At 56.1% G+C, this 11,088-nt stretch overlaps 3 protein-coding genes; 1 reads left to right on the top strand and 2 right to left on the bottom strand.

Moving 5' to 3' along the window:
• Window positions 1-367: 367 nt before the first annotated feature.
• CHC_T00003314001 (hypothetical protein) lies at window positions 368-1,030 on the bottom strand. Its single transcript, XM_005714746.1, has one exon. It carries the CDS (start codon window positions 1,028-1,030, stop codon window positions 368-370), a length of 663 nt encoding a protein of 220 aa, XP_005714803.1.
• Window positions 1,031-3,682: 2,652 nt separating this feature from the next.
• CHC_T00003313001 (hypothetical protein) lies at window positions 3,683-5,983 on the top strand. XM_005714745.1 is given in 2 exon segments: window positions 3,683-5,506; window positions 5,507-5,983. The coding sequence occupies 1 exon segment, from the start codon at window positions 3,683-3,685 to the stop codon at window positions 5,504-5,506; it is 1,824 nt and encodes a 607-aa protein (XP_005714802.1). The 3' UTR covers window positions 5,507-5,983.
• A 3,523-nt stretch (window positions 5,984-9,506) lies between these two features.
• CHC_T00009165001 (Glycosyltransferase, family GT77) lies at window positions 9,507-10,740 on the bottom strand. The gene is given in 2 exon segments (XM_005714744.1): window positions 9,507-10,706; window positions 10,714-10,740. The coding sequence occupies 2 exon segments, from the start codon at window positions 10,738-10,740 to the stop codon at window positions 9,507-9,509; spliced, it is 1,227 nt and encodes a 408-aa protein (XP_005714801.1).
• Window positions 10,741-11,088: the final 348 nt, after the last annotated feature.

Here is an 11,088-nt window from a genome sequence, read left to right as displayed (position 1 = left end):
AGCTGCCGCCGCTGCTAAAGATATTCCCGCTGGTCGGCTGGGTACGCCTGAGGATATTGCTGGTTTGGTAGCCTTTTTGGCCAGTGACGATGCGAGCTTCATTCACGGCGCGGCGCCGCGCGCGACGAGCACGAACACGACCACGACCACGACCACGACCACGACCACGACTACTAGAAGTGGCGCAAGGCCGAGCGCAAGAAGCAGAAGAACAGAGAGTCGGCGCAGCGCAGCAACCTGCGCAAGAAGCAAGAGAACGACGCGCGCAAGGCAGAGCTGTACAAACTGCGCGCCCTGGAGGTGGCGCTCCGCGCAAAGGACCAGGGCCTGCGCGAGGAGAACATGAATCTCAAGCGGCTCATGCGCGCTAGCCACGCCGCGGGGGGCCGGTGATGCGCGCCGAGGCGGCGAAGGCGGCCGCGGCGGGCGGGGAAGGGGGGGCGGGGAAGGGGGGGCGGGGAAGGGGGGGTGCGGGGGAGGGGAAGCGATCTGCGCACGCGTGGGTCGGCGGCGTGCAATGACGCGCTACTGTAGATACGGGTGTACAGTATGGTATTATTGCGAGAGGGAGGAGCGGGGGACGCGGTGAGGACTTGTAAAGAGTGACGGGCACGCCCCGGGCGCGGGAGCGACTTGTCACATTTGTCGCAAAGCGGACTGGCCGGCGGCGAGTGGCGTCGGGTGTGCCGGACAGCAAGCGGCGCGGTGCAGGACGCGGGCGCAAGAAGGCGGGGGCTGCGCCATAGCAAATTGCCCGGACGCGACTGCGGTTGGAAACGGCGGGCGCAATCGTGGGCGCCGCAGTTTCTGGATGCTTTCGCTTGCGCCAATCCACGCCCTCGCCTTGTCCTGTGCGCAACATACTGTACACAGGAGTTGTCACCCGGCGACGAGGTGTGATTTTCCCGGCTGATAAAGGTTCGGTGCTGTACCCTTCGAATGCTACCCACATCGCTGCTGCTCCGCCCTTCTGCCGCGAGCCATCTCCATCTGCCAGACATCCGGTTGTGTGCCTACTCGAGTACCTCATCGCGCCCACAGTTGTGTGGGTGCTTCATCCTCTCCCGCCATTGCGGGCCTGACGCGCCTCGTCACCCCGGAATCCCCAGCAGCAACAATATCCCCGAATCTCGTGTTCAACTCCACTTCCCCACCCCCTCCCCCCCCCCCCCCTCCCCCACCGCTTTCCAGCGCACTGGGCTCACCATCCCACTGCGCTGGCTAAATCTTGCACTACTCACGCACTCCTTATGAGAAACGCGCTCCCCGCCTCCCCGCCGCGATCCACCCCGCCGCGATCCGCCCCTCCCCTCGTACACCCGCCGCCCATGTTGTCCGCAACAACCGAGACCCTCCTCGCCGAGCTGTGCGCCACTCTCTGCCGCCACTCATGGATCCGTAACTTCCTGCTCAACGCCGACCTAATGCCCGACATTTCGCTGCTGTGCTCGCCGCTGGCGCGCCGCCACGCCCTGTCGCACACGCGCCACGTCTGCGCGCACGAGCCCAACTCCAACCACGCCCACGTCCTCGACCACCGCACCGTCGCCTCGACCGTGCGCATCCCGGCCTACTCGCTCGACGGCGTCACCGTCGGCCTTTCCGTGTGCGAGCGCACCGTGTCCAAGCCGTGCCGCGCGCTGCAGCCGCCGCCGCACTCGCTCTCCTTCGCCCGCTTCGCCCTCTTCGACGCCGCCGCCCTGCTGCTGGAGGCCCGCCCGGCAGCCGGCGCCACCGAGACCGAGCTCGTCCTCACCTCGCTGCGCACGCTGCGCCGCAAGACCCGCGTCGCCCTCCTGCTGCGCGGCCGCGCCGCCGCGCTCGCCGCCGTCCCGCCGCCGCACCTGCCGCGTCACCTCGCACACAATCTGCTGCAGCTCTCCAAGACCGAGTACTCGCGCGCCTGCCCGCGGTGCGCCCCCGCAGGCGCAGCCGCCGCCGCCGCGTGCCGCTGCGAGGTCGACGCGTTTCACGGGAGGCACCTGCTCGACTTTGCCCCGTACCAGCGCAGCATGCAACGCTTTGCGGGCGCGTATGCGGGTAGCGTGGCGCTCGAGTTTTTCAAGGATGGCGTGCAAACTATGCACGCCAACTTGGAGTGCGAGGAGACCGCGCTTGTTGAACGCTCGTGCGCGCAGCGTGTGGACCGCGTGTGGCATCGCGCTATGTGCAACCGCCTGCAATACCACTGCCTGGCCAAGGCGCGCGGGGAGGGCAAGGCAGAGGAAGGAGGGGACAGCCAGCTGGTGGAAACGAAGATGCCGGAGAAAGGGGGGCTGGGGAGTGACCCGGTCGCACGGCTGGCAAAGGTGCTGATGGCAAGCGAGTTGCCGACGGGCGAGGGCGAGAAGGATGAGGGAGAAAAGGGCGAGGGTGCGGATAAGGGGAAGAGAGCGAGTGCGGCGGGGTTGAATCGGCGAGAGAAGAACCGGATGGCGGCGAAGAGGAGCAACTTGAAGAGGAAGAACAACAACAAGAGCCTGCGGTTGATGCTGATGGTGATGCGGCAGCGCGTCGCCGAGCTCAAGGATAAGGAGACCGAGCTGCGATGCGAACATATTTGGCTGCGGGAGAGGTGGAACACGGAGAGGTGGAACACGGAGGGTTTGGGGCTGGGGGCAAGCGGCGGGTTCGTAGGCGAGGTCAGGCTCGACGTGGCGGATATGGAGCCTTCGCAGGCGTCGGGCGATTTGTCCCTCGATAGCAGGTGAGCTGGGGCGGTCGTGTCCCGTTCGTATGAATACGATCTGTAGGAGGACGATGCGTACGAGGACCGGACACACAGCTACACGTAGTGTTTTGGGCGCATATGTGCGTCTTTTTCCCTTTTTTTTTTTTTGACATAGAGGTACCAAGGGTACCCAAGGTTACACGGCCCAAGGTTACACGGGTGGAGGAACTAGAGCAGTGTGCAGTCAAGATAGGTGTCCGTCCGGGATGGGATGGGAGGCTCATTAGCATTTCTGTGCAAGCAAGTAAGTGTGGCATAGCGAGAGAAAAGATGAAGGTTGTGAAGGAAGGGGCGGGCGGCGGACGCAGTGCGAGAGGAGAGCCACGAGTGAGTGGAAGGTGATGCGCACTGTTTCGATTGTTGATGAGTCGGAAAAAGGGAGGGGATGGGAGGAGTGAGAGTGGAGTGAGAGGATAACGACTGATGAAGCGGGCAGCGGGGTTGACCCATGCCACTAACAGATATGGAAGAACCGCAATCAATGGAAGCGTTTACTGAGGTGTACATGACCAGACGTTGAGAATAATCTGCGGAACCCAGAATGCGTACAGTATAGCGCAAAAACGAAGAGGCGGATGTAGTAGAGATAGCACAGAGAAAAACAAGGTGGTGCGCGAGAAGGAAGACAGGCTGCACTGTAGGAAAAAGGGGCGCAGGGGTGCACTTGCTGGCACTTCGCTGTTGCATCCAATCAGCGCAGCGCGCCGTTCAAAAAGCCAACCGGTGTGTGAATGTCCCCCGTCAGACGGCGCGCGCACAATCCACCCAATCACCTCGCCCGCCCTGGCCCCTGCTTCCCCCCCCTGACCGCCTCGACCGCCACATCTCCATCCGCCGCCCCATCTACTTTATCTCCCAACCTCTCCTCCCAACCTCTCCTCCCCACCTCCCCTCCCCCCTTCCGCTTTCTCCACCCCTCCCTTCTCCAACCGTCTCCCCCACCTCCTTGCCATGGAGCTCACAGAAGCCGCCATGGAGCGCGTCTTCGCTGTCCTCAAACACGACTGGGTCTACGACTTCTTCTTCGCGAGCCGCCCGCACGAGCTGGACATGCTGCGCCACGCCGCCACCAAGGGCTCGGCCACCACCGCCGAGCTCGACCTCACCGCCCTGGCCGACGGCGTCCCGCACGAGAACGCCCTGCAAGTCGGCGAGCACCATCGCCTCCTGCTCATGCCCTCCTTCACCACAGGCTCCATCACCGTCGGCTTCGCCGTCAACGAGAAAATCGCCTCCTCCTCCACCGTCGTCTGCAGCGACAAGTACATCGGCCGCCTCGCCCGCGACGACGCCACGGGCACCTGCCTCTTCATCTCGGAGAACTTCAACGAGCACATCACAGAGGTCTCCTTCTACACGCTGCTATCTGCCGCCCACCGCGAGCACATCTTCTCGCTCTTCAAGGCGAAGCCCTTCCACCGCATCATCAGCCGCATGCGCGAACACTTCAACACCTCGGCCCTGCTGCGCCACATGGTCTACTACTACGTCGCCACCGAGGCCCGCCCGTGCGTGCACTGCGGTGCGGAGACCGCCCACGCCCTGGCCACGTGCAACTGCAAGGTCGTCATGCCCAGGAAGCTGCACCCGCTGGACACGGACGCCGAGTACAAGAGCCTGCAGTGCTACACAGGCGCGTACTGTGGCGTCGCCACCGTCTCCTTCTTCAAGGCCGGCGCCAGCGTGTTCACGGCAAACCTCACCACCAACAGCGCCACCACCATCACGGCAGACCCCGACGTGCAGAGGCGCCTGGCCATCTGGGCCCTGTGTTCCGCCGTCAAGGACTCCCCAATCAGCCCGCTGACCTTCACCATGGGATCCGGCGCAAGCGGGGGGGAGAAGGCCGTTTCCGTACTGGACTCGTTCTTGCTCGCCTCCATTGCCGATTCCGTCCTGTCCGAGGGCGCAAAGCGTGCTAACATGTCGCCAGACTCTGAGCCTACCAGCATCCGCTTGCTACAGAACGACCCCGACTCTAACCTAGATCCCGACCAGATGCCCTCGCCGGACAACGCCACCGCCCCGACTTTGTCGCTGTCAGAGAGCAGCGAGCCCGACTTCCTCGCGTCCCCGCTTTTATCGCAGAAGGACCCTATGATCCCGCAGACCCACGATTCAGGACCGCACGCCGTCACGACAGACTCGTATCCATTCCCGCCAGAGCAGCAGTTTCCGCCAGACCCGGTCGCATTGACCCAGATGCCCCAGGTCTTCCAGTACATGTCGCAACCGCCACATCCACCTCTTCCTGCCACACTCCTCCCCTCCTCTCTGCATCAAACACCAAGGCGCTACGCCCCAGGCCATGACCCAGCCGCGGAAGCGCGGTCGGAGAGAGGCGGCGTGAACGCAAAGCTTGACCGTTCAGGGAGTACGATCCTATCGGGCAACTCTATGGACCAAGGTATGGGGAATGCTATCGCGGCTACGTCTGTCGAACGGCAGTCAGAGCCGGTTCCGCTGGCCCCAATGCCTTTGATGCAACCTATGGCACGTTTTATTCTCCCTTCACAGTCGCTGGCAGCCGCAGCGATGTCAGGAGGCGTGAGCAAGATTCTAGGGGATGACTTGGATGAGCGAAGAAAAAAGGCTGAACTCAGAAAAGCCCGGAATAGGGAAAGTGCGCAACGCAGCAATCACAAGCGCAAGTTGCGGATACAGGCCCTCAAGGCCGACATTGCAGAGGCTATGAGGATTGAAAAGAACCTCAGAGCGACGGAAAAGAGGCTCCGGGAAGAGAATCGATCCCTGCGTTTAACGGCTTCGAACTAGCAAGTCGCAAGCCACTGACAGTAAAGCGGTGAGCGAGAGGCAAACAGGGTTTGCTTTGTCGTGCTTTGTCGTGCTTTGTACATACAAACTGTTATGTTTGCCAACTGCGTGGGCTCTTTTCTCTGCTCTACGATACGGTATCAAGAAATTCTGGCGCCTTATGCTTGGATGGTGATCTTTGAGACGGAGCATGTTTAGAGATGCGAGCGGGGCGCGTAGACACGGACACTCTTGCTTTTGCGCGTATCGTATGATACTTGTTGACAAGTTGACATCAAGCAGCGATGGTGCAACGGTCAATTGCGTGCATCCGTACGTAAAAAAGACTTAAATTCAGTCAGTATTCGAGGACTGAGATATAATTTATTGATTCAAGTCGATCACATTAATGTGAACACTATTTTAAGAGGTGCTAGTGTCTATCCGCCCAAGCGTTATCATAACATAAAAATCTGCGAATTTTATTTCTTTTCAACTTTGATGGCCATGGTTTCTATTTTGCTTTGGTAGATTGACTGGTTTTAAATTTTTTCTGAAGTTATTAGAACCGAATAACAAGCACTCAAGCCCATGTTTCTATGCTACTGGTATAAAATTAGCTTTACCTGTGGTGATGGCCTTCTGGTTTCAAAAAACAGAAGTGAAACCGCGAGTTGGGTTGTCTAGAAAAAATAAAATAAGTTTTGTCCTCACATGAGGACAAACGGTCCGATAGACACTAGAAATTGATGTTCTAATTTAAATTAATATCGCATCCAATTTTCTCAGTTGTGGCTCTGTTACTCCTCTTTCACATGCTTAAACAATTTGACATTTGCTCGTTTTTATCCTTCACACCGACTTTCAGCCGTGTATTGCACATTTATAGAAAGAGCTTTCTAAAAAAAGAGTACCATGGACGACGCTTTCCAAAGTGTAAGCAAAAGGGGCAGGAAATTAGAAAATGAGAACCCCAGATCAACCGGTTGCGAAAGACTGATGTTGTGAGTAAAAAACGTTCTGCTGATACACTTTTGGAATGCATCTTTCCGGGCGTTCTATCCGTGTGAAGCAAGAACTCAAAACACAAAATAATTCCACTCGCCTCTCCCGCGCGTCTGGAGAAAGAGAAACTTTTTCGTATTGATGCTGTATTCGCAGCTTGCGTCACAGGAACAGTGAACGCAAGCGTTCGTCGCCATATTTTGAATCGCCCTTTTTTCCTCTTGCAGGGCTCCAAACACACGACCTGCCTTGATTCTGCCTATGCTATAATCCTTCAACAGACACTTTGCATCGCATTTAGCCCTTCGCTTGCCATTCGGCACATTTACAAGTGCAACCCTTATCTTCCATTGAAACCTTTTTTGGAGTTCACAAATCCATAGATACGCTAAAAACGCTAAGGTGGCCAAAGTGAGCAAGGGTTAGGTGACAAAATTCAAGATAACGTGTCTATGATGACTATGCCCAGTGAATGTTGCAGAGGCCCTTGCTTTTATTGCCCTTCAACTCCATTGACTTTCTTTCAACCTATCTTCGAGGACTAGTTGGCGACGAACCCATATTCTTAGTGGACCCTCTTGTGAATTGGTCAACATGTATGAAACCGCTCTTGAGACATGACAAAAGTGGCATGGTCATATTTTCGTTGAAGGAGATCCCTTGCTACGGTCTTGCACAACAATTTATCTGAAAAGTACAAAAGCGCTCTTTGGTTTACGTTTCTTTCTTGAAGCGTGTCAATTCGCCAACACGCGCACATGTTATATCCAAGTGCAAGAGATTTGTCGTAGAATCCTCGAACCCTCAAGCACATAGTTCCAACACTTCTTTTCTTTATCTCGTGTTTTTCGACGAGTAAGGGCATTGCTGCCGAAATCTCTTGCATAAAAACCTCAAATACAGACACATCTTCTAGGAAATAAATGAAGCATGTGTTCCAACGATTCTGTACGCCGATTTTCCTACAGCAATCAAGATGGATCAAAGATAACAAACATATGCAAATAAGCCCCTTCGCAGCCCGTATTTTTGAATTATTACACTGTCATCTCATCGTGATGCAGACTGCATTTCGTTTTTACAAAACACACATCTAATTGTTCATGGTTAAGATCTGTCTTTTCGCCATTTGCGCCAGTTTAAGACGAAAACAAATATAGTTTTGTTGCATTTCTTTCAATGCTTTTATGTGTATACAAACGGAAGGCGAGAATGAAGCATATGAATGATTGTTCAATAAAGAGTTGTTGGCTATCTTTTTTTTCTGTTTTCACGAAGACCCGTACTTGCTTCAACTTTTTTTATAGCAGCACTAGGGAAACGGTGTGTGCAAAGAGAAAAAAGAGCCGGAACAAAGGCATCTTTCAAGGGTTTAGCAACTCTTCATTTCACGTACTGGTAGTACGTGAAATGAAGAGTATAAAAGTATGTCAAGGGATTGCTACTAGCAATCCCTTGACATACTTTATAAACCAGGCAGCAATACTCTACTTACAGTTTCACCTTGAAGTGGAAGACAACTCGAGAGTTGCATTAATGCTTTTCTACACCTCTATCAGTATACCAGTCGAGAGAGTTAGCGGAGATTTTTTTTGGAACCATTGTGTCCGCTTCCATATTCATTAAATCTGTTGATATGTAGGGCATTTCGTGTTCTTTCACTGGTTAGTGAGGGGCTGTCTTGTCCAGCTCCGAAACACTAATGAGCAGTTGCAACTCTCAAAGGTGATCGTTTACATCTAAGGGCCAATCTCGAGTGTGTATGTAAACAACGAGAGTAAAAGGTGCCGTTCGTCTCACCAAAACACACATGACATGGGCGAAGTACACGTGATTGCGTGCCATTCGCGTACGCGATTGCGGGCTTCCACGCGAGTACGCATGCAAAAGATAATGATGCTCTCGGGCTAAAAAGGAGATACATGCTTCGCTTCACAAGCTCCAAGACGGGGCTGTCTATGGTGAACGACTTCCACGGATATATATCCAAGTCCTCCAGCAACTCGACACCCCCGATGACAATCGATACCAGACTGTTCCCTCGTGACAGAATAGACCTCTTGGATGGCGCCCATAAATCCGCCGTTAAGGTGGCCACAGTCGTCCGCCACCAATATGTGAGTGCATGCATCCAATACTTTCGAAAATATTACTTTTCCACGGCGCGTGCCACGGAGCATGCACTCCATGCCCTTTGGAAGTCCTCGTGCTCAACCTTGCATTGGTCTTAAACGCCACCCCTGTCGCTCCTCCCCATATGCCTTGCTCCATCAAGGTTTCGCTCCCAATTTAAAGGGATTGCCTTCAACCGTCGCAGCCACCCTTCACCTCTCAATTCCGCACCGCTTCGCCTGCTCTGTCTGCCGCTGTTCCTCTAACCGTCGCGCAAGCTGGCTGAAACGAGAGGTTATCGGCCACGCATAGGTTTGAGCAAAAAAGAGAATTTCCGTATGAAGACAACAAAATTAACCGCTGTGGCGAGGGGCTCTCGTGGTTCTTCCCAGCTAGCAAGCAGGAACACCTCTGCCGGGCACTCTTTAATCGCATTTGTTAATCACCCGGGGGATGCATCTAGAGCAAGTACAGGACAAGAGCAGAAGTCAACCAGTCGCACTGAAAGCCGCGCATCTGGCTCGAGCCGTGGGCTGAATCGGCGTCTCGGAAGGGCGCGCCGTGTCGCTGCAGACTTGGAGGAAAGAGTCGCACTACTTCGAGAGGAGAATGAGGAATTGAAGACCATGCTCACGACAAAAGACGGAGGCAAGTCATCCGAACTTGCGGTCCCTGTAGACTGAGACCACGTCTTGAATCCACAGAGAAATAGCTGAGGCATTTGTTGTCAAGTTGGAAGTCTATTGCTTTATTCAGATTTCGTTAGTGGTCACGCCTAGTCGTCCTAGCATCAGTCAGGAGTTAAGTTTTTATAGTACAAACCAACAGGAAGAGTGTTTCCCCGGCACTGCAATCTTCGACGTACGGGTCCTGCGTCATGATGCGTGAGCCGCACATCGTTCACTCATAAAATGAAATTACCACTAGGCGGTTTTCTTGATTTTCGCACGGCCTTCTCGACGACAGAGTTCAAGCATTTCTTTTGCTTCTCGTCCCAGAACCAATGGTCCCACTTCTTAGCCCTCATGGTTTTCTCTTGCACTCCAATCACAAAATTGTTGTTGATGACCACCGGTTCTCGCGCTCTGTCGGTCGTGTAGAATCCCTCCTCTGGCTTGTACCATCTCCCATCCGTAAACAGCTCCATGTCAAGCGTGAGAAAGGTGAGTGGATAACTTCTTCTCCAAGTTTCATTGCGCAACACAAGCTTGGTGAGAAGGCTCTGGTCATTTTCGATGTAGGTCCAGCTATCCGCTGCCTTCTTCTCAAAATGTTCCTTTCTAAAGGCCGCCTCAAAGCCGTTTGTGACCTCGTCCCACATCCTGCGCGTGGCCAGGGTCGGGCGGAGGTAAAAAAAGTTGCCGGACACCTCCATCCTGGTATTGATCGTGCCGACGACATCCGCATCTTGCCGCACGAGTTCCTGAATGTATGGCTCGGGATCCTCCAACCAAATGGCGTCTGTCTCAAACGCGAACACGGCTACTCCATTGCGTAATATTTCGCCAATCAAGGCAGTTCGCTCCAGCATGAGCTTCCAGTAGCCTGGGTTCCCAAACTCATGCCCCGTCTCCTTCCCCCCCTTGACGTCATCCAGCAAGACGGTATGCGAGTCCGAAATGGCGGTCATCGCGTCACGGGTCTCCTCATCTGTCACTGCCCACAGCAAGCCGCGAGGCTTGAAGCCCGCGACGTCGACGTTGCACAGCCAGCTGCGGGCAGTATCCAAGAAGACGTTGTTGACCATAGTGAAGCTGACGACGCCGCCGTGCTGCTTGGCGTGCTCGACAATATTGCGCACGTTGTCCTGCTTAAACTTGGCGTCATCGACGGGCGTACCGTCGGCAGCGTAAACGAGGGGCTCGTTTGGAATACGCCAGCTGGAATCGCCAGCGTACAGCGCGGGCTTGGCGGCGGGGTCGACTGCAGTGCGCTCGTGGAGAGCGAGGGCCTGCGGGGCGGGGAGGATCGGGTAGACAACGGCGAGCTTGTACTCGTGCAAGAACTTGGAGAACCAGACGTTCCACGGGGCGCGGGTCCAGTTGGACTCCGGGAGGGCGGAGCGGCCGAGCGGGGTGCGGTCGAGGCCGGGGCCGGTCGGGTACTTGTACCAGTCGGAGCGGCGGAGGGAGAGCCATTCGGTGAAGAGGGGCCAGACGTGAAGGTGCGGGGCGTGGTTGGGGACGAAGGCGGGGGTGTCGTGCGCGAGTCGGTACAGGAAGGCGTCAGCGGCCGGCTGCGGGAAGGGGGAGAGCGGGCGCCACGTCGGCGCGAGGTGGTCCGGGGCGGCGGATGAGGCGCGCACGCGGAGGTGAGGGCGGTGCAGGAAGAAGGCGGCGACATCCGGGCGCTCGGCGTAGCGGCTCCGCGCGGCGGACAGCCAGGAGAGCGCGTGCGGGGAGAGACGGGTGCCGGCGAGCAGGTACAGGCAGGGGGGAGGGCACGAGAGGAGCGGTGTGAGGAGAGGGAAGGAAGGGGTGCGGGCG

This window comes from Chondrus crispus, genomic scaffold, assembly GCF_000350225.1.
Source record: "Chondrus crispus Stackhouse genomic scaffold, scaffold_185, whole genome shotgun sequence".
Lineage (NCBI taxonomy): Eukaryota > Rhodophyta > Florideophyceae > Gigartinales > Gigartinaceae > Chondrus > Chondrus crispus.
This window is presented reverse-complemented; position numbering and strand designations above follow the sequence as displayed.